Source organism: Seriola dumerili, unplaced genomic scaffold (assembly GCF_002260705.1).
Source record: "Seriola dumerili isolate Sdu_G_001 unplaced genomic scaffold, Sdu_1.0 BDQW01000449.1, whole genome shotgun sequence".
Classification (NCBI taxonomy): Eukaryota; Metazoa; Chordata; class Actinopteri; order Carangiformes; family Carangidae; genus Seriola; species Seriola dumerili.
Window position 1 is genome coordinate 275,889 of NW_019174704.1, and position 27,999 is coordinate 303,887.

The 27,999-nt window shown below is 40.1% G+C and overlaps 1 protein-coding gene across 1 annotated transcript; it reads left to right on the top strand.

Annotated features, from left to right (window-relative positions):
- Window positions 1–377: 377 nt before the first annotated feature.
- aff4 (AF4/FMR2 family member 4) lies at window positions 378–27,707 on the top strand. The gene is made up of 21 exons (XM_022762365.1): window positions 378–444; window positions 13,658–13,787; window positions 17,025–17,828; window positions 18,185–18,223; window positions 18,470–18,556; window positions 19,019–19,046; window positions 19,192–19,255; window positions 19,501–19,593; window positions 20,232–20,376; window positions 20,620–21,373; window positions 21,544–21,695; window positions 22,311–22,396; window positions 22,830–23,064; window positions 23,498–23,595; window positions 24,053–24,116; window positions 25,073–25,209; window positions 25,580–25,651; window positions 25,845–25,938; window positions 26,091–26,134; window positions 26,493–26,710; window positions 27,580–27,707. The coding sequence occupies exons 2-21, from the start codon at window positions 13,662–13,664 to the stop codon at window positions 27,705–27,707; spliced, it is 3,468 nt and encodes a 1,155-aa protein (XP_022618086.1). The 5' UTR covers window positions 378–444; window positions 13,658–13,661.
- Window positions 27,708–27,999: the final 292 nt, after the last annotated feature.

Genomic DNA, 27,999 nt, shown 5'->3' on the forward strand with positions numbered 1-27,999 from the left:
GATCAAGGGTATTTTTTAATTGTCCATCGTCCATATTTCTCTTAAAAACGTTCAAAAAACACTGACTTTCCGTTAACTTGCTTAGGGGTTTGGTTTGAAGAATTTCCGACAGTAGCTGAATGCAGCACCGCTTGCTGCCATCCATGCATCCAGTCCTGTCTGTGGTACCTGCTGGCTACTTAACTTCGCTAGCAGCCTTACCTATCAGTCACTTCTGTTCAGGAATAATAAAATGAACGACAGACAAAATGATTCCCTTTCGTTTTCCGCTCGATGTGCAGATGCGTTTTAAGGAAAACATGGAGACCATCCATTTGGTTTTAGTATTTTAGCTGTTACAGCGTCTTGCTGAGTCCATTTTGCGTGTAACTGGAAGTGGAAAAGACAAAGAGAAAAGAGCTTTCCAATAGCTAGAATGGTTTGGGCCTAAAAAGAAGACAAGAGGTAAGGATGCTGAATGTCACAAAGGACGCTGTTTGGTGATTAGCTTTACTTGGTGGTTATCTGACATTTGGAGTGACTGTTAATTTAAATTTCCGCAGAAAATTTCAGTGGTTTCAGGGCTAGCTAGCCGCTAGCCTAGCCTCGAAACGCCACTAGCAGATTTGGCTAGCTAACATTATGCTAAAGCGAAGATGCAGGTAGTCCTGTAGGTAGCGAGTTAGCCATTTGCTAAATGGATAAACCTTGTAGCTACTTTTGAGTTCAGATGACAGCAAACTTGATTGATTGATGTACTGATAATATTGCTAAAATGTTAATTTTATCAGTGCGGAGGCTCTCCGTTCTCGAAAAGTAAGGCAAACGTAGTGATAGTGATCATGTTTTTGTTTCTGTAATGTTAGCTAACAGGTCATGACGTCTGATGTTTGTGTTTTCTCTGTTTAACCGTGGTTGACATAACATACACGCCTAAGTTTGCTAACTAGTACTAATTTATGTTATCGACAAGGAGATATTTATTTGGTAATAAGTGCGAATGGTAAACAGACGCTGCACACCGTTTGTTTATCGTGCATATGCAATTCAGCTTGGTGAATTAAACTCTTAAAGCAGGTCAATTTAAGTATGAGCGACAATTATTTTACTTGCTTGCAGTTTCTCTACCGTAAACAGTATTATTTCAATAATCCAGAGCCAAAAACAATCGTCAGTTTGTTCACAGTGACTAGCAGAAACTTTTGGTTTGTTGTCCTGCAACCTCCGCACATCGTATTCTGCATTTTTTATTCAAACGAGATTACTCTCAGTGCCACTCCTAGTTGTCCCAAGTTAAAATCCTAATGATTAACTTTAAAATTACTATTGCGTAGGAAGGCAGCACAATAGCCTGTGTGTCTAGCTTTGGTCTAGCAGAAGGACAGCTGATGTGCTTTTCTAGGAAGCCATTTTACGTGCCACAGTTGGGGGAAGGGCCAGAATATACATAATAAGTCCAGAGTAACTCTAAACAGTTATCATTAATGCAGGGGTACATCTAGCAGGGCACACTTGGCACATGGAGAGGAGGGCAGAGCAGAGCAATCAACTTGTTTATCTTGGTTGACACATCCTGGTGGGGGAGGCCTAAGGTCATGAACTCTTTTATGGCAGGTAGATGTGAACTGGCACAACAACTGTAGTCAGGTGGTAGATGGAGGTCTTAGGCTGTTTGAGTTGAGGGTGCAGTTGTTCATGAAGTTTAGTTTCATGTTTAATTAAGACAGTAAAAACACCTCCCTCCTCTTTGAGACAGTGACACTAACTGCTGTATTTACCAGATTCGGAAATTACTTTGCAAAAGAAATTGCCAAGTAAAAGAATTTCTGAATACACTTCATGGATATAAGTCAGTCTGAATAAGAAATGTATACTGGCTGTATAACATGCTTAGTATTCCAAGTTGCATTGTTGAAGCACATGTAAACAGCTTTACTGAGCTTTCCCAACATTTTGTGATACAGAAGGCAATCCAGCTGTTTGATGATAGATAGCATTTGAATCTACTCCCATGTATAGCAGTAAAATGAGCAGAATAAAACCCAATGCTTTTGGAAAACTTGCTTAAAAGGTGTATCATGATAGCAAAGCATCAGAAACTTCAGTTGAAATACTGAAGGAAAGCTGATGTTTATGTATTTAGAGCCATTTGCCTATGCTCAAGGGCTGGATGATATGACCGAAAATCAATAATTATAATAACTTTAACATTTCTGACTTGATATTGCATGAAAAGTTCCACATATGGTATTTTAAATTATTGTTAAAGTAATAACTCACCGTTTTGCAGTGCTACTTTTTATTTTAAGTGAAGATGTTGAAGCACCATGGGAATCTTAGGTAGACATATGAGACACAAACAAAATTAGGTGACTCCCAAATGTCAGTATACTTGAATATCAGGATCTTAATGAAATAGTTTTTAAGCAATCAAATTAGTAGGTTGTTTGTTGAAATACTGTTTATTATGAACAGTAATAAAAGTCTATTTTCACAACTAATGCAGTCCATGCAAACATGGTCAGTGTGTTATGGCAGATAAAAGGTTTCTACTGTCTGGCTTGTGCTCCCTGTGACGCAGTTCAGTGTGAAATCCTCTTCATTTCCTGTTTAGGTTTTGCTCTGTGGCTTTTAGTATAACTGTTTCCTCTGTAGCCAAGCAAAGGGCACAAGCACATGTTCAGCTGAGATGTTATGGTAACTTGTTTGTCCATTCCAGACAGTGGAGTGGGTGCCTGTTTTCTTTGGCTTTGACACATCTATTGTACATTTCTGTAGTAGTACAGTGTGATTTTTCAGGCTGAATATTTGGGAAATGAGCAATAGCTAGTTTCAGACTATTCAACAACAAATGACTGTACAAGAGAACTGCCCTCCCAAAACTGAGTAGCCCTTGTTTGAATTAACCTAAGTCTTAAGGTTGCTCCTTTATCTTGTCTCATCATCTTTCTCTTCAGCTCCCCTTGATAATGAAAGTGAATTTAATACATGAAGTCAAAAACGAATCATCGCAATCATATAGTTTGTTTATTGTACAGATGCTACTGCTTTTTACCCAAAGCAAGAGCTACTTGTGTCCTCAGCGAAGGCCTGTAAGTTTATAATCAAATCTTTTTTCCTTTCCTTTCCTTTACAAAGAGAAGCTTGCCGAAAGAAAGTTGTTTGAAGGCTCTTCCAGAGCCTGCCAGTTTAATTAGCCCGAATCTAATCAGACATCAGCAGCTCTTTCTTTTTTTTTTCTTTTTTTTTTTTTTTTTATCCCTCTGTACTGTTGCTCACGCAGCAGAAAAATATGCCATTCACTGTGTCCTGACCTCATGCATCTGTTCTTCAGCTTTTGTTCTCTAGGATGTGAGTTAAGCTCTCATGTGGCTATATAGTCCCGTGGAGGTGAAGCTCATTAAAGCCATTTCATTTCACAGATATGGCATAGATCCGTACTGTGTGATACTGATTTGTCATATTGGTTGGGAAATTGTAACATCAGTCATTGTTTGTTGTATCAGTGGTACTTAAGGTAAAACCGCAATGTAATTCATTGGCATAACGTTTGCAGGCAGTAAGAAATGTTGAATCAGTAACAAACAGTAAAAAAAAACTGAGACAATGAGATGCAGTTGATTAAAACAAACAGTTTCTTTGTAATAACTGATTCAAAAGACACTAATGTTGCTAACTTCGGCCACTTATGCAGTGGAAGTTATTTATCAATCATGCAGTTTAATTTTTCATCAGCTGGTGTCTTATTTCACATTCAAGTTTGGCCGCAGCATGTATCAAAGCGTCTGGGGACGCAGAGGTTTATTTTAGGTTCAGCGTAGTAAGCTATAGTTCAGCGTGTTTCTATTTGCAGACAGGCAGATACTCAGATACTAACAGTGTCAAATTTAGTCCAGACTGTTCTCAGAGCAAGATTGATATGGAAAACCATGGCACATTACAGAAATTCCTGTGAGTCCTAAATAAAGTTGGGGTAATGTTTGACCTTTATTGTTGCTATCGTATATGATAAATCTTGGTGCAGTATAAATTGGCATGATGCCTGCATTTTGAATGGCTTAGGTCATGTTTCAGCTGGGTAGTCGTAGTTTCCAGAAGGTAAAATAATCACAACTATGGAACGGGTAATTCATGTCTTGGTGAGTAATAGACTATTAAGTGGTGTGTTTCATGGAGAAAAGCGTTACTGCTTCAGGCTAAAAGACAGCCTGATACAACAAAGTTTAGGGTAGACCTGTGTGAATTAGCTAAGATGAATTTCAACTGTTAAGTGTTCTTTTAAATAATTTCCTTTTCACCCACATTAAAGATCAGTAATCAGTTAACGATTAGGAACATAAAGCCGACTTGTGCACAAAGGCTAGTTAAGTAGGTATCACTTGCACTACACCTTTTTATTAAACAAATGGTCAAACTAAATTCAAACAATAATAATACTTTTGTGCGTAAACTCTTTATGAGAGGGGACATCTTAGACTGCACATATATCAGTTGATATATTCTCATCAGATAATTACTGACATCTTGTCAGTCTGTTTTAGTAACATTTCAGCATCTTTTGTTCATGGTTCCTTGTTCTCTGCTTCACTCATCAAGTGTGGATAATTTCACAGTTTACTGCAAGAATTTTAACATGACATTGGTAAACATCTTCACAATTTTAGAACAATGGAGCTATTCCAAGAGCATGAAAGCCAATGTCATCTAAGTGCACTGAACTTGCTGGAGCATGCTGAGTTTAAACTGTACTTACATCACAGTATGTTGTATCAATATTGACTCAGGGCCAAGGGAGGGGTTGTGAATTGTTTAGAATCTTACAGTAGTCAAACGGATGAAGAGGATCATGCAAAAAAAAAACAGAAAGCCTCTTGACAAGCTTGATGTGCACTAGTGGTCGATCTATTAATTAATCTCCAATCCTAAATGGCAGTAAATCTAATATAAAGCCATTACTGGCTAGTGCTTAATGTATATTATGTTATGTTGTAATGTGCAGATTAAAACAACTACATATCAGCATTACATACTGGCAACCGGATGCCTGGCTCTCTAAATATCGGCATCAACTGTTGAAAATCCCATATTGGTCAACCACTTGTGTGCACATCGAAGGGCTTGAATGACGCTGGTTCTTTGGAAATGTAGCCAAGATAATTGATGGTTATGTGTCATGTTCCATGAACAATGTGGCAAAAAAGTTCACAAAAGTTCACATTGTGTTATTTGTGTCAAAGCTGCCGGGGAGAGCACTTTCTCTCTGAGCTCTGTTGATGATATTTTGAAGATTATTATTTTGATTTTACAGACTTGGCATGAAGACATCACTGCCAGAAAGGATTATATTGTCGTTTTTGAAAGATACAAGTATACATTAGTATCAGAGTTTTGTGTTCAATGAGAACAATACCTCTCACAGCTAAGTAAACAGGTTTGCTGGGTGTTGGATATGAAAATGCTCCGAAATGAACATGATTAATTAGCTTATAAATGCAGAACATCACAGCATTGGGCTCTGATTGGTAAATGCTACCAGCTCCCTCTGATTCAGATAATGCACGCCTGCTGAGTGGAGGCATTCCAGACAGTGACTCAGTTCAAATGCTTCAAACCTGCCTGAATGAAAGGATATAAGCAGTTGTTTAGAGAACATGTCAATCAAGACTTGGAGTCTTGTTTTGATATGTTAATTGAAGCTTATCTGAAGCCTTGTAGAAATATTAAAGGGTTTTAACTGAAAACTGAAGCAAGAACTAAAGAATTCTGAACAGCCAGACTTAATCCTAGTTTTGACAGTGTCTTCCTCAAACATCCTCAGCTAAATACTTCGACATAAAAGAAGATAAAAGAAAATTATGCCTATTCATTATAAATAGACATTTCCTGAGAGAAGTTATTATATTTTGCAGTAGATTCAAAGTCACTGCATTTTCAGATATCATTACTTTCTTGCAGTGTCTGATAAAGTCCTTGTCCCTGCTGCATATAGTCTTGACGGCATCCCCACGTCAAGACCAAACAGCTGCTTGTATGAGGCAGGTTTACAGCATTTGAATGGACACTCCCTCTGGAATTCCTGCAGTCAGCAGGTTTGCTTCAAAAGCACCAGGGTGGCCACTGGCTGCCCATCTGTACCTCTCTGTGTGAGATCTTGTTGTTCAGATACATTATTAAATATTCTTTGTAAACGGCATTTATGAAACACAGGAAACCATTTATGACAGGTGACAGTTTGAGGTTTGTTGTGTAAATGTATTTTACTCAACATGAGGTTGGAATTTTTTTTTTTTTTTTTTAAGCATCCAAAATTCTCACATGAAAAAACTTCCAGTCTAAAGAGTTTTTGAGCTGTTGATGCTAAATTGGAACCATTTACTGTCATCGTAGTTGGTGCAGTGTTGAAAACCTGCCGCTGTTGCTGAGATGTTTAGATTCCACACAAATCCAGTTGTATCACAAAGCTTTTTATGTGCTAAGTTATGAGCCTTGTTATTGATTAAATCAACCATGAGTAGTAGCCTGCTTCTATTTATAAAAGTAAATGGCTTATACAATTGATGTGCTGAAAATAACTGACTACTGAAGTAAACAGAGACAGAGAGATTGGAAAAAGGCTGCCTTCCAGATTAAGTATTAAATACAGCATTTCCAACATCAGCCCTGATCATATTGACTAGCTATGCACTTCAAAATTACATAACAAGGTGACTATAAACAGAGTCAAATGGTTTTATGTTTTAAGGATCGTTTTTCTTTTGTTCATGTTGCAATACACCATGATTAAACAGCAGTCATAAAGATTATAAAATGACGTGGCAAAGTCATTGTGCATGATCCTCAAAGTGGAATCTTTTTAAACAAGTGTAGACGTTGTTTGAAAAATAATACTCTTTATTATTTAATACTGTATGTCGACTTTTGGTCACACAAAACAATTTGAAGATGTTACCTTTGGATCCAAGGATTGTGATAGGAGGGGGGTGGGGTGGGGTGTTCTGTGTCGGACCATTTCTGTAACTTTCTGAAACCGACGATACGACATTCACGCACACTTCACATGGCATGATTGGTCAGCTATGTGAAAGAGAGAGGAGCAAGGAGTTGCGCTTTTATCTCCAGCTGTTTTTATACAAGTTGTTATAAAAGTATTTGTGCTCTTTTAATGAACAACCTGGTGCAACACTATGAATGACTGTCATGGAAAGACTGTCTGAAAATATGTGCCAATATTGACGATTTTAAACAGTTTTGCGTCTGTCCTCTCTCTATCAAAGCCAGCTTTTCACTCTGCCTGTTTTAGTGCACCCTTGCAGAATGACTATAAACACACTGGATTTCCAACATGGTAAGGCAGTACATCTCAGGAACTAGTTCTGAGTGACCATAAACCAGCCCTTACTGCCTTTATCTGGGTAAGGAAAACGTGTATTGGGTGAAGAGCAAAATAGTAGAGAACCCTTCTTCCTGGACTGACAGATATGCAACATATATTCTACATGCACTAGATAAAAGGAGCTGTTGTAACATTACAATTTGTAGAAACAATGATAATTATAGGTACATTTAAAAAAAAAAAAAAAAAAAAAAAAATGGCTAACATTTAATGTTCAGTAAATATCATGGCAAGTTGTCATGTAAGTTGAAGAGTTTCAGGCAATGTGTACAATATGTTTTTGAGGCTGTTTTTGTACCAGATAAAAATCCTTGCAACATGTGATGATAACACATTTGTCAGCATGTGTCATCATCATATGTAGCTGATGAAAATGTCTCCGGTTTGTTACAACCTGCGCGCCGGAAACTGTGCACTGTCTCTTTAACAGACAGCACTGGTGCTTTGCCCTGTGCTCAGGGCATAGTGGGGGAGGGAGGGACAGAGTAGGGAGGGAGGTTGTTGACGGAAAGACAAGCTCTGATTGGCTGGGTTTCACTGAGGGCAGTGACATCACACAGGAGGAGAGGCCCTGTGGTGTAAAATAACATGTCCTTTTATGGGACGAGGAGGACTGTTCCATTCTTAGAGAGAGGGGAGATTTATTCCCTTCTGTCTGCTCCCTCACTCTTCATTTCCTCCCAAATGATCTCCCTAATTGGCCCATAAGGATATTTTGTAAATTAATATTGCTCTAAGGTTGTCTTAGACCAAGGTTGTGTATTTCTTTACAGTTAATCCTCTTTTTGAAACCCCCTCTTATTTTATCAGCTTAATTTTGTGTTTAAGTTGAAGGTAAAATAAGATGCATTAAGACTTGATCCCTCTATTTTCTCCTTATATATCTTAATCTTAATTTAATGGGCCCATGTTTTGATTGTCTTTGCAAATGCCTCATCATCAAAGCTATGCTTTTTTGTTGTCTTGAGCATTTTACTTCCTTCCAATAATCCATATCCTTAATTAACCATGATTTAAAAAAAAAAAAAAAAAAAAAAGTTCCTCTGCTCCTTGCAGAACAGTTTTTCCTCTTAGCTGAAGCCTAAAATTGGCCAATAGTGCTGTTAGTATTTAAGACAAGAGGCACCACCAGGACTGCCTGGCACTCACGTGAATAGGAAACAAGCCAGATATCTCTCTTACATTCACTCTTAACATTTACACACTCACCCTTAAACCTTGTGAACATGCTTTAACCTCACAACACCACACAGACAGAAACAAATGCTATGGCTGCCTCTCGACTTCACCTAGCATGTGACTACCCCTGCTGTTTGCTGACGTGGTATCTACCGAGAAGGAGCAGTCACCTCCCCTCACTAAGTCAGATTTGTCTCTACTCCAAGGAAATACATTGTACCATCGAGTGGAGTAAAGAAACTGTAGTTATACTCTTCCATCTGGACGCCCACAGATACATTTAGAAAAGGGACAGGTTGTTTTCACCGAGGTTGGCGTAGAAATTTTGGCTAACAAGTCATGACGAGAATACTTGTGAATCCCTGGGAGATCCTCTGAACCCTCCTCCCCTCCTCCTTCCAATGTTTCAGTGGTTGGGGCCATGGCCTCTCAGTCAGGGTAAGAAATGCACAACTAGTTGGCTGCTTGACTTATTCTGTTGGTGTGTGGTAGGAATAAAGCACTTTATTCTCTACACTCATATATATGTGTATAAATATATATACACATTCAAGTCTTATTAAAATGTCATATAAACTTGTGTTTGGTTGGCTTAACATAATGGTTGTGTCACAGAAGTCCAGTCCTGTATTCATGGTTCTCAGATAACCATCAGTTCTTCCTTTTTTTTTTTTTTTTTTTTTTTTTTTTTAGAAGTGGGCCGGGGGTTTTATGTTGTGACTGAGAAAGAGGCAGATGAGTTGATTAATTTAGGTACAGAGTGAACTGCCTTTTCAACTCAGCAGACTTTGACCTTTTCAGTTTGGCATACACTATTGAATGATTACAATAAATGTAGCTGGCCATTACACTTTGATGATAATAAATGTCATTTAAACTCATGTGTTAGAAGTGATTTGCTTAGGTAGACTTTTTGCCTTGTTTTGAAACAATCTACTTAGCCTATCTTACTATGTTGGCAACTGATTAGCTCTGTAGCGCTTGGGCCTTGGATGTAGGTTCAGCCAAATATTTAAACTGAGGCTTCTTTATGATCTGTGCCTCTAACGTTTGCTCTTTAAATGAGTAAAATAGAAATTAATGTTTGTCCTGGGTGTTTCCCACACATTCCTGATTTTGGGATTAGGGATGAGTGCATGGTTTTCTTGAAGGCCACAGGTAAACAGTGGCTGACTTGGTGGTTTCTGAGTTGCATCTTATTTATACAGACCACAACTACTGACCTTCACAAAGAAATAAACAATATGCTCAATTGGGCCTCACTTAACTGGGCAAGGGAAACCCCCAGTGCTTAAAAAATGAAAGATTAAATTTGAAAGTAACACTATGTGACATCTGCCATTAGGTGATTCTTGGGTATTATGACTACGACTCCATCCACCATGAGTAGTGGTTGCCTTGTCACGTAATACCATGGCCAAACAACAGGAGTTTTGGGCCAGTATGACCACGATTCATCCCTCTCTCAATTGGAGGAGAGGTCTGATGCCGGACCTTGGTTGGTACCAATGTTCAGGCCAGATTATCTGGTAATGTGATGGGTTCACAGATCCAATCTTAAACCCTCCGAAATGCTCACAGACTCATCAGGCCGCCCGTGGTGCATTGCTCCCTGATTGCTCTCTCTGACATGATAATATTAATAATATCCTGTAGTGTGTGATGTGCAATAATTTAAAAATCTTGTAGTGTGTGCATTTTTGAGTTTGGTAGATAAGAACATCTGTGAAGTTTCTCTTTATGGGCATGATGCAACCTGATTTCAAAATTGGTTAGGATTTTAAAAAGCCTGTAGTGTGAGCCCAGCTTTAGACAAACTTTCTCCATTGTTTTCGTGCAGTGATAACATTCCTGTCTTTTTTGATGCTAAGCCACACTTGCACACACAGTTGCCTGTCCACCATGTTGTAAACAGTACACACATGTGTTGGTGTGCAGTAGTGTTGAACTTGGTTTTGGTTTGTTGTTCCATATAGCTCCGTTTTAGTTTTGTTGCTGGCTTACAAACAGGTCATGCTGACAGACTTTCTCCATATTCACACAGTCACATCATAACACCAATATAGGATTTTCACATTCTTTCCTTCATGTGGGTACTTGGTGTACTTCCTTATTTATTCAAAACCAGGAGCACACTTTGCTTTTTATTCATACAGAGAACTAGAGAAAAAACAACAACATGGGAGAGGGAGCCCACGTTTAGCTTTTCATTTTCACCAAGATAGAAAGAGGCAGTGAAGTTATTTTGATTTTGGAAAGGGGCAAAATGAAAGAGACTGGCGGCTGATAAATACTAGCATTTATCCTCTAGTATTGTTAAAACCACAAATAAACAGTTAAGCCTCTTGTCTTCTCTTTAGTGCTATACTACAGTGTAACATGATGTAACCTCCTGTTCAACTAATAAAAGCCAATAGATCAGTCAGTTAGTTGGGCAGAACTGACATGAGCTGTGTTTACAAATGATTCCGGGCCTGGGGCATTTGATCATTTAGCACTGTGCTAACAGCAGCCAGTTCACACATGCAGCCCCACTGACATCAAAAGGCTCATTTGCATGTACATGTAGTACCAGGTCACACACAATAATGTTCTGATATCAGTTAGTCTTAAGGAAACCAAAAAAAACGACCATACTTGCAAGATGATTTGTACTTTTTGTCAACAATGTCCTCGCAGGTTACACTCTGCTGCTACACATGCTTCTATTGTTGTTGGTGCAACTGAACAACACACCTGTTAAGTGATTGGCTGTCTGTCACTTGTAGCACGGCCTGTTATCAAGGGATATGATTGGCTGTTTATGAACCAGGGAGGGAGCACACTTGGCATTTGTCTGTTTAAATGATTGGCTTTTTGCATGTCACTTGTACCACCCTCCATTGTCAAGGGATATGATAGACTGCTTACGGGGGTTTATGTGTTCATGAGCCAGCGAGGGAGCGAGTTTGGGGTTTGTTAATGCAACCGTTAAACTATCTCACTTTTTGTTATAGATGAAGTGTCTCACGCTGTTATAAATCACTATCGTTTTATTGTCCAGCCCTAGTTGGTACCCAGCTGGGTGATAGAGTAGGCAAAATGAATAATATCAAGCAAAATTTAGTAGAACGCAGTTGGAGTAAATCTTCCACACTGTTAGCTATAGTAGACACTAAAGTTGTAGCAGCTTTATTATTCAATTTTACACTGAAAGTGTCTGTTTATTTTTTGGCAGTGTATAGTCTAAGCTCCGTTCTTAGCTGTGTTGGGAGTCAAATAAAGTCCAGAGATGATAACAGTGAGGTGTTGATGGATGTTTGGGTGATGGATAACCCAAACAATGTTTCCTTCTTTGTCTTTACACCTCTGCTGATAAAACTGTTGCTAATGGTGTCTCATGGCCTTGGCTGCTTTCTAAGCTCTGGTTTAGTGTAGCTCAGTGACAGTGTGTAAATCATGTTGTCTGTTACGTGTAATGACTCATGCTGTGGTTGGGCGGTGTTGATGATGTAAAACGGACTAAGGCTTAGTCAAGAGGTTGGTTGGGAAATTACTGTTTAGACTTGCTGATAAGCTTCCAGATAGAATAAATTGTAAAACACCTGGAACTGTTTTGTTCTAGATTTAGTCTGCAACATTGCTGGTTGATTGATAATCCTGATCAGTTTTAATGTGAGAGTTGTGTGAATTCTTCTAGGAAACTCTCATGGTTTCAAATATTTAGGTTAGTTTGTCTGGACATAGTTTAGTTTGACTTCCCTGTGTGTAGTGTTTTTTCCTCTTCCAGAGTCGGTTTCCCATCTGCTTCTTTTCATCTTTTCAGTCATACTTAGTAAGAATTGAAAACACCCTTGTATGTTGTGTTTATAATCTAGGAGGAGGCCGGGTGGTTGCAGCATAATCGCTCTCTGTCATCAGCCTTAAAATCATTGTTGTCACTGGCAGAGCCTGAAGCTGTCGACTTAGAGGGAGAGGCGACACGCCTGGCTGATAATTTGCTTCTTTCTGGTTTCAAAGCTCTGTAGTTGTTTTCTTTTAAACAAGGTGCACAACAGTCACATTTTGTTCTTTGTCAGAGTGGCTGTTCCTAATGAGCACTCACTTGTTCTGTCCAAAGTCCCATGTTGTGATATTCCAGATGGCATGAACATTTTATGTGAGGTTTTATTTTGCTTTTTTTTCTTTTTTAAGACACTGTGATTAATCCTTTGTTCGTACATTTGGTGTTGTTTGTCCCTCTGGTGTCAATCCATACATCCTCTTAGAACGACGCTGCCCCCAGATAGCTGTCCACTTTTATGTTTCCACTACACATTATGCTCAGGCGGACAATAAGGGCAGAGAGGTGTGTTTAGCTTCCAGTGATGGAGTCAGTGGCTTGAAGCTGCAGTTTGAGAGCAGTAGGTTATTTAATCTTAATTACGTTGTGTTTTTTTTATGCAATTCCCCAAAACTAATATGTTAAAACCGTTTCTATTTGATTCCTATAGTTGGTGAGCTAGCAGCTTTACAAATTGTAGTAAATGAACTTGACATTGTACGACAACATTGAAAAACGGTCATTAGTTGTTTGAGCTGGGGTACAATTTAACATTGACCATCTGTACAAGGAGATTATTTGCAGTAGAAGTAGGCTACTGCACAGTGTCTGGACCAGCTTAAGCTTATTAGAGACTACTTTCTCCACAAGTCATCTCTGTGATCCCATCCCTGTTTATGATGTTTGGGGTTTCACTGATGATGGTCCAGTTTGTGGCTTACCAAAAAAAAAAAAAAAACTGTGACTCAAAGTAGCGAGTATGTAATGGCAATCTGACCGAATGATTTGCTGTGAATGGCTGGAAACTTGAAGTAGTTGCTATAACTTTGCAAACTAAGTTATTGTAGCGCAAAAAAGAAAACTGAAGGGTTTATGCTTTGTAGCTATGTTTCCTCACTTTTGAGCGAGACTAAGTTTTAGGTAAATTCTTACAGACCCGTCAGGTGTTTCCTTTATGAACGTCTCACTTTCATAATACCGCTTCTTTTATAGCCATCCTTGTAAAGCTATGAGATAAGTCTGTTTATTGTCTCTCCTCAGCGTGTTTTTATGTTGACTTTTTGTTGTTGTGTTTGTGTTATTAGCAACATGAACCGTGAGGACCGGAATGTGCTCCGAATGAAAGAAAGAGAAAGGAGAAATCAAGAAATCCAGCAGGGAGGAGGAGAGGCCTTTCCAGCAAATTCCCCTCTCTTCCCTGAACCTTACAAAGTGGTGAGTTAATTTACCTCACGTTCACTTTTGACATGAAAATTGATTAGTCAGTGTAGAGGAATTTGCAACAGTGACAGGAAGTGAGAACTGCACGTACGACCAGGAGCATTTATGTCAACACCGCATCGTCATCACCCGTGCTTATGCTTCTTAGACTACTAAGAGGAATCCTTAGCTTCAGGCCTCCGTGGTAGAGAAGGAAACCCTCTTTCCTTTGGTGTCCTCCTGCAGGTGTGTGTGTGCACGCTTCATGCAGTAGTTGTTAGTCTGAAAAAAACCTTTTAGTTATAAATTGATTAGATGTCCTCAAGAAAATTCTATGTTTCATTTAGGCTTGAGAAAAAGTTTTGTTGCTTTTCTTTTTTTTTTTTTTCCCTCTTCTTTTTCATAATGACCTTCAGGATCCTGCAGTCTTGCTTTTGTTTACTGTTGATGTGATGAAAGCTAAATAGGGCAAGATGTGCTTTAATACCCATGCAGGAGTTGTTTAAGGTGACGTGCGTGATTTGTGTGCAGCACAGTATGTGGTTGTGTTGATATTTGTATGTAGGTATTAGAAACAATATCTGATGCTTTTCCAAACGTTTGACGTTTGAATTAAATAATCGTGAGCTGTCAGATAGTCAGCTGTTGACCAACTATGCACAAAATACACAAGAGTCGGTTGAGTTGACGGCACCTGTTGTTGCTTAGTTGTTTTGTAGTGCAACTGTAGAAAGTAAACATAAAAACACGCCAGCTTCCCCTCCTCCTGCACCTTATGTGTCTTCACTCTGAGCTCATAGAGACACACATAGATGTAGGCCAGCCAGCCGGCTCCCAGCTCCCGCCCATTCAGTGTAATTGTAAAGAGGATTTGAGTTCTCTGTACTGGTCTAATCTTTGCCACTAACCAGATTTGAGCAGAGGTAAGTGGCTCCTCTCCGTAGCAAGAGCTACACATCAAAGCAGCAGTGAGGAATGTGTCCTGACAGGTTGGGAATAGAGAGGGTACCAGAGGTGAGTGATGAGTGCTGGCCTGTGTGTTTTGGACTACAACAAAGTGAAAGGTAAAAAGCTGACATTGAAGAAGGAAAAGTCCTTGACCTTTCCAAAGGAAGGAAGGCATTTGCAGCAAATAATTCTGTTGTGCATGTTGGTTCTTCTGTTTCCAGAAACTGCTTTTAAGAAAGAGGGGGTGGCATGCTGGAAAAAATGTGGAAAAAGCCAACTGTTTAAGTCACTGGCTTTTCTACGCTTTGTATCTCTTGTCTCCTGCTTGTCTGAGTCTTATGTAAGCTTCAGTTTGAATTTTTTTTCCCTCTCTGTCATGCTCCACTAAGTGGAAGTTTACTGTGTTCTGCATTAAAAGGCCATGTGTGCACACAGCTGCAGCTGTGGCCTCCCAGATGTAGACCAGCAGAGCAGTAACATTTTTATGGTGCAGAGTTCACGCACTTGTAACTCAGCTGCACAAAATGAGGAGCAACAAACTTATCTGTTGAAAATTAGAGACACACAATATTTTATTTCGGGGGCTAATTAATTTTTTCAATCAGGGATCCGTCAGATGTGATTATCAAACAGGCCTTTTAAACCAAGTTGTGCCAGGATCTAACTAGCTCCAGAAACTAAGCGGTCCTGATCTCAGGAAATGAAAATCCATGGAGTACATTTATGCTTGCATTTTGACTGCATCTTAAGAAACACAAAGATCAGACAGGTAACAGGTTGAAAACTGATGGCGTAGGTTGTCATTTTTGCAAGTGAAAAGGTAGCAGATCATATTTAGAAGAGATGGCAATCTGTTTTTTTTCTTTGTTAGTTTCTATTGGGGAAATGCAATGTTTGAAGTGATGTTTGTAAGAATGGTTCCTGGCTGGCAGGAACTAGTCTCAGCACTGGAGCCTTTTTGTGGGGACAGGAACCGAAACTTGGAACAGTGTTCCTCTGGTCAGCGTGGAGGTAAAGTTTGTGAGTTCCTAAAAAGGTTAGTGAGAATTTCTGTGGATGAAAAGAGCCATGTGAAAAGGTTTTGTCAAAGAGGAATGGTGAGAAAGTATTTTTATTACAGATGAGAAATACAATATGTAGAGAAGTGTATATACGTTTCCTGTTAGATGTGATAGTTTTTCTGTGCAATACAACTGTCTTGTTTTTACAGCACGTTTTCATTCTGTCAACACACTGCAGAGTGTTGCAATCAATGTCTTTGTAAACACTGAGTTTATTGAACAAACTGTGTAATGGTTCGGCTGTTTCTCATTTACCTAAAGCACTTTCTGTTTAGTCTCCTTTGTTTTAAGCATTACCAGCCAACATACATGTCAGCATCAGTATGTGTGATAAGCCATAATATCAGCCCTTTGAAAAACTTGTAGTTTGGAAAAAAAGCAGTGTTCCACTGGCAGTCTGATACAGTCATAATAAAACTGATTTATGCTCTTATTACAAAATGGAAACAACCTCCCTTAAAAAAAAAAATGAAAAAATAGGTGATGCTACAGTTCACCAGCTTCACACATGTGAGCCAGGCGATGCTAGCAGGAGGTAGTGGAGTGCACATTATGACCAAGCTAGTTACATTTCCTGCCAGCAGATAACGGCTTGCGTTTCCTCACCGTCTGCGTGAGTCTGTCAAACAAAACAGAGGTCTGAGGCTGCATGTGTAACTGGATATTTTGTCACAGGCTGATTGCAAGCAGGTCGGCTGGAACCCATGGCCTTAAAGTGATTGATTAACCTCTGTGTTGGAACTATGGGTAGACGGTTATCTGTGTTCACAGATGGGTGTGGACTGATCTGGCCCCAGTTTGAACAAGCGTAACTGTGTGATTGGCTGATTGTGCCTCTCTCTATGTTTAGTCAATTATTTCAAATGTAATACTGGTGACACACGGGGTTAAGATGTAATTTGTTTCTTGTCTTTTGTGGGATGAAAATGTGCATTTCCCGTTATGCTCATTTTGCTTATTTGACTGGTTTTAAGTCTTTTTGTGTAGAAGCGATTTTTTTTTCCTCCATTGTCAGTGTTTTTGATGGAAAGCAATTAACCCAAGTGTTGAACTTGTGCCCATAATGACTGTTTTCTCTCACCACCCCTCTATCCTCTCTGCTTTCCCTCTGTTCATTTTTCTCTCATTCATTTTCTTCTCAATGAATTTTCTGTCTCTTCTTTCTCTTTTTTCTTTTTTTCTCCATCGTCACACTGTCCTCTGCCCCACCTCCTCTTCTCCCATTCTCTGCTTCTCTCTTCAGTCCAGCAAGGAAGATAAACTGTCCAGCCGTATTCAGAGCATGCTGGGCAATTACGACGAGATGAAAGAGCCCATCGGTGACACACTTCCAAAGCTTGGCGGTAAACCTTCTAACAGCTCGTCTTCCTCTGAGGAGAAATCAGGCCCACCTTTGTTTGGCGGGGACCAGCGTGGTGTCGGTAGTGGTGGCAGCAGCCAGAGCAGTAAGTGGACTCCTGTTGGTCCCGCAGCAGGTGGATCTTCATCCCAATCCCAGAAACGCTCAGGACTCCAGGGTGGGCACGGCAGCCAGAGGGGCAACGGAGGTAGTAGCGGCAGCAGTAGTAGCCAAAGACACGGAGGAGAGGTGCGGGAAAAGAAATCAAGTAAACATAGCGGAGCGTCGGAGCACTCAAAGTCACACACATCGAGTCCGGCCAAGGGCTCTCTGAGTTCCTCCAGCAGCAACAGCCACTCACGGAGCTCCCTGTCTGCCGAGCAGCATCACAGCAAGGAGCGCTACCGCTCCAAGTCCCCACGAGACAGAGAGGCCAACTGGGACTCACCCTCACGGGTTCACACCTCCTTCACCAGTGGACAGCATTCGAGTCAGGCCTTCCCCCCATCTCTCATGTCCAAGCCCGGCTCCATGCTGCAGAAGCCAACGGCCTATGTGCGGCCTATGGACGGCCAGGAAACAGCAGAACCCAAGAGCTCACAAGCAGAAAGCTACAGCGGACAGTCGCACAGCAGCACCATGGGAGAGATGAAGTCCAACGGCAAGGCCTCGCTTTCCAAACTCAAGATCCCCTCACAACCTGTGGAGGTAAGGCTTCAGTTTCATTCTACTTTTAATTAATTCTGAACCCTGCAGCTTATGTTCACTACTCACGAAAGGCCATGCTGTGTTTATGTGGTGCTTAAGGTATAAATCCATAGTAGTGGAGGTTGAAGACTTAAAATGGCAGAGCACTTTTTAAATGAAGAATATATTCATAATGATGTAATAACTGAATTAAATTGCCTCACAGTGCATTACACATGGTCTGACTGAACTCATAGGTCTCATAAAATGCCTATAGAGTGACTCATGTACTCAAAATGGAAACTGCCTCTCACCTGCTGCACTGACTTCATGTTGTTTATGAACACATGTGCTGAGTATGATGTTTCTGTCTTAAGGGCCCTGGTGATGCCAACTGTGTCGATGAAATTCTGAAGGTATGTACATCATTGTATTTTGCTAAAAAAGAAACCGCTTCTCTCAGGCGAGCAGTTCATCATGAGAATTCAGAGAAAGACCTCGAGTTAATGAGAGAGCATTCTGTGTTACTCACACCTTACGACTCATTTGCACATTTTTCCCTCTGTGTGTGTGTGTGTGTGTGTGTGTGTGTGTGTGTGTGTGTGTGTGTGTGTGTGTGTGTGTGTGTGATTTTCTTTTTTTTTTTTTTTGCTTTCTTTCAGGAAATGACTCAGTCGTGGCCCCCTCCGCTGACAGCCATCCACACCCCCTGCAAAACAGAGCCCTCCAAGTTTCCATTCCCTACCAAGGTCAGGATTGCACCACTGGCTGTGTTGACTGTTAGATTCAAATGATTATGTGTCATGATTAATTAATGAGGATTAATTGTTTGTTTATTACTTCTGTATGGTCCAGACAGACCTTGCATAACATAACATGCAGCCAACCCAGAGAAACCTTGTCCGGTGGTTGTCTGAACTATAAAGAGATGAGATTTATTATTGATAGAAGGTTGACATTGATATAAAAGGTTCAAGTACTTTTCAGCCAGTTTTGGTATTTCTTTAATTAACTTCTTGCATGTAAACATGTATGGCCACAAAAAATCCGTTATTGATTAATTTCACCTATTATTATTATTATTATTATTATTATTATTATTATTATTAACATGAACTAATCTCAAATATGACAATCGAGCATGAACAAACAGGTTCATGAAACTAATTAACTAATTAACTAGAGGATTATTTTTTTATTTTTTCCCTCAGGACTCTCACCCTTTTCCAGGTGGACACAGTGAGTATTGCACGCACACATTTCAGATCCACATTTTGACACAAAATATTTCAAAAAGTATATGTTTTATATTTCTAATACACGTTTATGTTTACTTATTGCTCATGAGTCTTTCTTGTGTGTTTCTTTTTTTTTTTTTTTTAAGAGCGAGGCAGTTCCTCCAAGAGCTCCAGCAGCCACCAGTCCAAAGCTTGCGATGACCAGCCCACGTAAGTACTTCATCCTTTTCCTCTTTACCTCCGCTCTCAATCGCTTGTTTGTAGTTTTTCCCAGTATTGATTCAGACAACAGAGAGCAGGATACTAAAACAAATATTTATGATGAATTAAGAAAACAGACATGCAGACATAGCCGCTGTAAGTTATGTAGACACATCCAGCGTTCGCAACCTGCAGCTATTACACTGCTGTAATAAAATACAAAGATTTAATTATGTTTCATTCCTGTATCTCAGTATGCTGGAAGATGACCTGAAGCTGAGCAGCAGCGAAGATAGTGATGTAGAACAGGAGTCTACCAAGAATGCCTCAAGGAACACGTCAGCAAGGTAAAGCACAGTGCATAGTAAATTTACTATTGTGAAACTTGAATGCTGAATTTTTGTTGCGACTGTGTTAGAGAGGTGTTGACTCAAGTTAAAGTTTTGAGGCTGCAGTGGTGTTTAGCCTTGTTTTTTATTGAAAGGTGTTTGTTATATTGTGTTCCTTGAGAGAAATGGGTTGGATTATACACTTTCCTCTGTCAAAAATGAAAGGAAAGCGGTTATTGCAGGGATATTGGATTGTCTTATATATACAGAGGATCTGTTCTTTTAGAGGATCTGTCTATATATGTGTGTGTGTGTGTGTGTGTATATATAAAATCAATCAGCTTATGTTTATGTGAAACTGTACAACATATGCGGCTATTAGTTGTTTGTTTCACGTTTCTCCATAGGGGTAGAAACTCCTGAAACGTGGACAGTTGTGTTAATAATTTGCACATTTTACCAGTTTTAAAAACTGGGTCCTCGTTGCTGCAGTACATGGTTCAGCAGGGTGTCTGTGCAGAGTGGGGTGGCATCTCTACAATGTTTGTAGACAATCTGCTGTTTCATATTGAGTTGATCAAAATGTGACTGAAAGTGCACTGTATACCTTTTGCGCACAACATAATATCATCTGACTCCCTCTTCTGTAACGACAGCAATAACAGTGAAGGAGCGGAGCAATCGAGGGATGACTCCAGCAGCCACAGCGGCTCAGAGAGCAGCTCGGGCTCAGACAGCGAGAGTGAAAGCAGCACGACAGACAGTGAAGCCAACGAGCACCCACGGCCCGCCTCTCCCGAAGTAATGATTTAACCACAACTTTATACAAAGCTCTAGTGCTACTTAATTAGAATTTGGCTCAACCCATTTTATTTCATTGGCACTAACTTATTTTTGTCTTGAGATAGTTATAAGACATTGAATGTTCTTTCTTCTGCCCAAAATACCATTTTTAAGAAGAAATTTTTTTATGTTTGACTAGGTTTCATTCATGATTTTTGCTCACCAAGTCAATTTCTTACCTTTGTGTGTTCTCCCATTCAGCCTGAACAACCCATGGCCAACAAGTGGCAGCTGGACAACTGGTTCAAGAAGGCAAAGCAGTTCTCCCCAGCTTCTCCAGTGGACAATAATGTTCCAACCAAATGCAAGAAAGAGGGCAGAGATAATAGCTCAGGACGTGGCTATGGTAGCCAGGGAGGGGGGTCAAAAGACTCAGTGGCACCCACCCCAAGTAGGGACCTACGGGCAGCGCAAAAGGGTGCAGAGGGTGGCCGCGGCCGGCAAAAATCCCCCGCCCAGAGTGAAGGTGGCACGAATCCGCGAATCCGTGTGGGTAAAAAACAGCCCAAAAAGTCAGAGAAGCCCCCAGTGGTGGAGGAACCCAAGGGAGGTCTGCGAGTAGAGAGTGAGCCAGCTCCAGAGATCCCTCCTCATCGGCCCAAAGCTGCCACTAAGGGTTCCCGCAAACCAAGTATCAAAAAAGAGCCTAAATCCTCTCCGAGGCCGACCGCAGCTGCTGTTACCACCACTGTAGATAAACGCAAAGCCAAGGCACCCACCAAGACTTCCCAGAAGTCTCGTGAGTTTGTCGATACAGACTCTTCATCATCCGACTCTGAGGGGAACGAGAGCATCCCGTCGTCGTCGCAGACGCCCAAGTACACAGAGAGTATCAGGACCCCTGTGTGTGTGTTTTCTCCAATGGAAGAGAAAGAGCTCTTGTCTCCACTGAGTGACCCTGAGGAACGCTACCCTGCAAGGCCGCCTCAGCAGCAGGTTTTACTAGTCAAAATAGGTCAGTTGAACTTGCTCTTAAGGCAAAGTAGTATTATGAAACTAATACAAATTCTCACTTCATTTGTTTTCCATTTGTCTAGATGGAGTGCACACTCCTGAAGCTTCTCTTTACTTTGGACGAAGTTAAACCATATCCTACCCTTCCCCTTTCCTTCCCTTTTCCTATAGATCTCAGTTTGCTGTCAAGGATCCCAGGGCGGCCCTACAAGGAGCCTGTAGAGATAAAAGTGGAGAGAGACGACTCTCTAGACAGGGACAGCAAAGACTTTAGCAAGCAGAGCTCTGAGAAGAGCTCCAGCAAGGCCAAGAGGAAACACAAGGTAGAACACAATTCAGTTCTTTTTCTCTTAAATAAAAAGCTTTTAGAAGAATAAAATGTAAAAACATCTCACTCTTCTTTTTACTTTATAAAAAAATTTCAAATGATCTAAAACCCCTGTCCAAAAAAACATCTTTTTTTTTTTTTTCATTTTTTTTTTTTTACCAAGGTATGTTTTCAGTATGACTTTGCACACTGATTGATGATTTATTTTCATCTTTGTTGAAGGAAGTTGTAATCGCACCACTTTAATGTCTCCATGTCTTACCATAACCTACAAACAGATTTCCATCAAAGCAAGAAACTGCTTTGAGCCAAAGAACAATTGATTACATTTTGGTGATGATCCAGACCTGGACTTTTTGCCATTAGATGATTGTGCATTTTTTTTTTAAAATCATAGCTTTGAAACTACCTGAGAAAGAGATAGGAGTTGTGTGTCATTGAGCACTACCAGAAGGTTGTATTGAACCTCCAAAGAGTTAAAGTGCAAGGCTGCAATTTTCTATACGTCTTCAGATTAGTTCCCACAGAGGCATTTACACACATCAATAAATCTTGAGTATCCTTTTAATGTGTCTTTACTTTTAATTTTCTGTGATCTCCGTACCTTTAGAATGATGAAGAAGGCACCAAGCCAGAGAGCAAGCGATGCAAGCTAGAGGATAAGTCTCTATCTCATCATAAAAACAGCAGTAAAGAGTGAGTATTTTTCCTTTCCCTCCTGTTCATTATTCACAGTAAACCCTCTGCATTCCAGCAACACTTGGCACACTTGATGTGACAGTAGTGCCTCATATTGCAGAGGCAAAATGAAGCTTGCCAGATGCTTTTTGTCTCTATTCTTAAAATTCACGAAATAAACCCAATAAACTCTTAACGAGCATCATAAAATCAAAGCATGATAGCTCAGTGACGTCTCGTTTATTACATCGAAACCTCTTGAAGCTGTACCTGTTAACCTTTATTCTAATGACGTCTCTGCTGTGTTCTAAGGGTTCAATGACATGTTAACATTTAATCTTTGAGTGTTAATATTTTGTGATGTTGGTTAAAGTATTGCTACACAACAGGTCAATGTAGGTAATACAAAAAAATATATGTATTACAATAATGATGATTTTTATCCAATCAGGTCTAAGAGGTCTTTGGAGAAGAAAGAGGAGCCAGTCCCTTCTCCTTCCATGTCAGGTCTGCAGCGGACACCCAAGGCAGAGCATCCGAGTCGGAAGAGGACGGTCAGCCAGTCCTCCACCTCTTTGTCCAGCGGGACAGGAAGTGGAAAGGAGGGTAGCCACAGCACCAAGGGCAACTCCACCTCCAAACACAGAAAAGGAGAAGACAAGGGACGCAGCACACGTGATGGCAAGGTGGGTGCAAGTAACCTTACTGCCAGGCATTTGCTGTCTGTGTGAAAACCTGGCAAACACCATGGATACTGCGAAGTGTGTGAGTGCAGTCTTTGATCATCCTTGCCAACCATGCAGTGTGTGTCCCCTGGGGGAAGTTGAATAATGAAATCGTTGCTGTGGGAGAAGGGGAGAGGTCGAGAACACTGGCATTTAAATATGATTAAAGTCACTAATGAGTCTAATAAGTGTTTACACTGTGTCTAACCAGCAGCTAATCACTGAATTATTGGGGTGTATATATTGTATATGCCCAATTCCCGTAGAGCGCGGTGTATTTCAACCTCATGAATTTTTTCCACACTGGCCCTTTTTTCTACATTTTATCCTCCACTTCAAACACCAGACCCCTTATTCCTGAAACTTTATTCCCTCTCTCTTGCCGTCTCTGCAGGAGAAATCCTCAAAGGGCTGTGATAACCAGCTGGCTGTGCCTCCACTCTCCACGGATGGCTCCAAGTCTCAGAGATCCAAGCTGGTGTTTGAGGACAGGTAAGAGGAGCTCTTTCCACTGTGGATAACCCCACAGTGGGATATGCAGAAAGAACGGCTGTGGGGATCTAGAGTTGCCTTTGATGCATAAAGCTGTAGGAGGTTGGGGAGGTCATGAATAGATGTGCCTGCATACAGGAAAGGTGACGTAAATTTCCATTTTAAAAGGTTTCTCTGCTGGGAATCTCTGTCCTTTTCATGCTAGTAAAGAAACAACATAGTCTTGCTTCTTATTTTTGTGTCTTTTGTTTCAGGGGTTTTATTTATTTATTTTTTGGAAGAACTGATGTTTAAGCGGATGGGAAAATGTTTTTGTGTGTACTTCTCAGGGTCTGTGCTTCGAGCAAATCAATGCAGAAACTGAGCTATAGCTTAAGCATTGCAAAAGTGTTTGTTACTGAAAGAAATGTTTCAGATTTGATCGGATTCGTTTGACCTGTTAACAACTTTGTTTCAGGGTCCATTCGGCTGATCACTACTTACAAGAGGCCAAGAAACTTAAACACAATGCAGATGCACTGGTAAGAACAAGAGCCTAAAGACTATTTACATGTGTAATTGAGATGTTGCGCTGCTTTGCAACATGCAAAGCCATGAAAGGAGAGGTGTGCTATATCAACAAAGTCTAGACCTTATTGTAAGACTACATCGTGGTGAGATTCAGCTTGAGCTTTATGCTACTATTAACACATTTGCTTTATTGGTGAAATGTATGTGATGGTATGGTGTTTATTGTACTGAATTGACCTCAGTTCCGTGGACCATTTTTCCTCTTCCCAGAGTTTTCGAGCAGAAAAAAGAAAGAAAAGGGAAACATGAACACTTTTCTTACCTGGTCACTGTAACATGAGCTGATGGCTATATTTAACTGCATGTCTGGTATCAGTTACTTTACCTGGGGAGAAACCTGATGCTGCTACCTGTTATTTCCAGTCAAAAATATATTTGAAATTATTTTTGTCCCCTACGTAAATGCAAGTGTGAGATCACAATTTAAATGCTACATAAAATTTGACAAGAAAATGCTACAAACAAACAACACATTGCTGATAATTAAGCAATAATATTTCTAATATTTTATATAATATGTATTATGGGAATGCTTTCAAATTTTTCTGTAAATTACCTGGTTTACAATTGAGAACCAATTACAATTCATTAGTCATCTGTTATGTTTTACATTCAGTCCAAAGGCTAGCATGTACATAACTGAATTATCTGTTGCTGCTGTTATTTACTGAAAAGAGGGTTTCACATAATCCACACCAAATCATGTACAGTCAGTTATCAGTAAATCAGTTAGTTATGTAACACACCAGGCCAAAAGCTTGTCAAATTAAAAGTCAGTGAAAAGTATTTAGCTCTCTACAGCGAAAAACAGCTGGGAAACGAAATGCAATATTTGACAGGTACAAGCTCCCTAAAACTCACAACAGTGATTTTATTTTTGCTCTGTCCCTGTTCCCCCTTTTTACAGCTGGACCGTTTTGAGAAGGCAGTTTACTACCTTGACGCTGTGGTGTCTTTCATTGAATGTGGTAACGCTCTGGAGAAGAGTGCCCAAGAGGCCAAGTCTCCCTTCCCCATGTATGCTGAAACTGTGGAGCTTATCAAGTAAGGACAAACATAAATACCTTCATTGCTTTATCACTTTTGCATTTCTGGGTAGTTCTGCTGTACAGCCATTTCAGGGAACTGTGGAGTTAGTGGGCCTTCCAAAGCTCTGTTGCACACTTGTCATCTCGTTTCAAGGCTATATTAGCTGCTATTAGCATAGCACTCCCAAATCTCTGAATTGTCGAGCAGATGGGTTATAAAAAGGAAGAAGAACGTTTTGGAATCAAAAAGACGATATTTCTGCTTCTGCTGCTCTATTTTGATCTGTGTATTGAATGAATCTGTTAATGAAATAAAAATGTTTCTATGGAGACCAAAACGGTTGGTTCTCTTAGAAACTAAATGTTTGTTCTGTCTGTGCATTCAGATACACTATGAAGTTAAAAAGCTATATGGCCCCAGATGCTACTTCAGCAGACAAGAGGCTAGCTGTGCTTTGGTAAGTATGCGGACATTTCCATTTGATGTGGTAGAGCTGTTGTCTTTAAGCTGCGCCTTCAAAGTACTCAAAGTGCTCAAAATTGTTACTATTTGATGAAGAGGAGTTGTCTATTTAAGGGGTCCACATGTCTCTGGTCATTGCTTCCTTTTTGGAACGTTTTAGATCAATGTTATTCCATTTCTTTTTCCAGCCTACGATGCCAGTCCCTCCTCTACCTGCGGTTATTCAAGCTGAGGAAGGACAGTGCACTAAAATACTCCAAAACACTCACCGAACACTTAAAGGTACATTTGTTTCTGAAATCTAGTTTTGCTTGGTAACCCTTCAAAATCCCAGGAAAGCATTATATATTCCATCAATACAGTTCTCCTCTGTGAATGTGTAACCTGCTTCCTCTCTGTGTACATAATGTTCTTCCTCTCATTTTGTTTGACAGAATTCTCTGAGTAACACCCAGGCTCCCTCTCCTGGAATGGGAAAGTAAGTCATGTCCTTCTAAAAGTAACTGTAAAGGAGAAATCTGTGTTTCCCACGCAAGCATTGAATGTTGAGAAAAAGTGTCTCAAATGAGTTTAACATTTTCCTATTCCGAGAATTTCCCCAAAAGTTGAGAATACCATTAGAAATACTGTTTGTTTGTTTTTTTATCAGCACCTATGCAGATACTTGTTGACCTGCAATAAGTTTCTTGTTTAAGGTTATTAAGTCTTACTGGGCAGAAATTGGATAAATGAATAAGATAAATACTACTATGGCTGATTATCAGTTTGTGTTCAGGATACTGAAATCTCTTGCCTTGTTTTTTTTTTTTTTTCTTTCTTTCTGTTTCCTGATGTAGTAAGGCAGCGGGTATGCCCTCCCCAGTGTCTCCCAAACTGTCCCCGGGCACGGCCAGTGGTTACTCGTCAGTCAGCAGCAGCAGCAGCGCCAGTTCGTCTGTGACCATACCTCAACGTATCCACCAGATGGCTGCCAGCTACGTCCAGGTCACCTCCAACTTCCTGTACGCCACCGAGGTCTGGGACCAGGCTGAGCAACTATCCAAAGAGCAGAAAGGTAAAACTCCCTTTTTTTTTTTTTTTGTTTGTTTGTTTGTTTGTTTCAAGTGAGAATAAGTAACTACAGGCCCATGCAGAAAACAAAAAATGAGCCTTCTTCAAATGTTAATTCACAGTTATTTATTTCATGAATTTGAAAAATAAAACACTAATGGAGGTATGTGAAAAACTTTGGCCACCCTACTAAGTCAATACTTAGTAATCCCCCAAACATTTGCAAATGACTGTAATGTAGAAACATTATCAGTTCATTTTTAAAGCGTAAGTATACATTCTTTTTTGTTGAAATCTGCAACTTGCCCTCACTTGTTGCACTGTGCTCCTCCGTTGTGCAGGGTAATGTGAATAGACTGCAGGTTTTTTGTTCCTTGTCTTCAACCCTCTCTCTCCCCTCCTTTTCTGTCATGTCTCATTAAATGCTATGATATCTGGAAAAAAAAGGCAAAATGCACAAGAAAAGTACAATACAGATAGAAATAGAGATTTTAAATCTCAGGAAGTACTGAATAGTCAATTAATTGTTGGAGTCATTTCTCAAGCAGAAATAGCAAATATATGCTGTTTTCAGCTTCTCGGATGTAAGGATTTGCTGTTTTTTTTTTTTTTTTAACTGTCATTTTAAATTGAATATGATGAGTTTTGGACTTTTTAAGACATCATTTTAGCTCTGGGAAATTTTTGGGGGGCTTTTTTTTTTTTTTTTTTTTTTACTATTTTCTGACAATTTATAGACTAAACAATTATGATTATTAGCTGATTATTAAAAAACAGTAAACTGAAGCTGATTATTAAAAATATTAAACAGATTAAATGATGATTCAAAATAATTTAAAACTGTCATCTTTCACTGTGTCTTTGTTTTCCCAGACTTCTTCCTGGAGTTGGACAAGGTGATGGGTCCTCTGATCTTCAACACCAGCAGCATGACAGAACTGGTGCGTTACACACGGCAGGGCCTCCACTGGCTGCGCCTGGACGCAAAGCTTATTCCCTAGCGAGGACTCACTCCCTGCCCACTGCTTATATACACACACACACACACACACACACACACACACACACACACACACACACACACACCACCTCAGCCTCTTGTGCTCAGCAACATGTGCTCAAAGACACAAGCATGCCCGCAATGACAAACAAACACAAATAATCATGTACTGTATGCACACACACACACACACACACACACACACACAGTCCACCTCTGGTCCTCCATGTACACACAGGTGAAGAACTTCTCAGACATATCTCCAACACTGTGTCCATTTCTACACCAGCTTG

Bases quoted from the DNA above. Each gene is read 5' to 3' on its own strand.
- aff4 (XM_022762365.1), top strand. From the start codon at position 13,662: ATGAACCGTGAGGACCGGAATGTGCTCCGAATGAAAGAAAGAGAAAGG. The intron at 19,256-19,500 runs GTAAGTACTTCA...CCTGTATCTCAG, and splicing joins GCTTGCGATGACCAGCCCAC to TATGCTGGAAGATGACCTGA. The intron at 19,594-20,231 runs GTAAAGCACAGT...CTGTAACGACAG, and splicing joins TCAAGGAACACGTCAGCAAG to CAATAACAGTGAAGGAGCGG.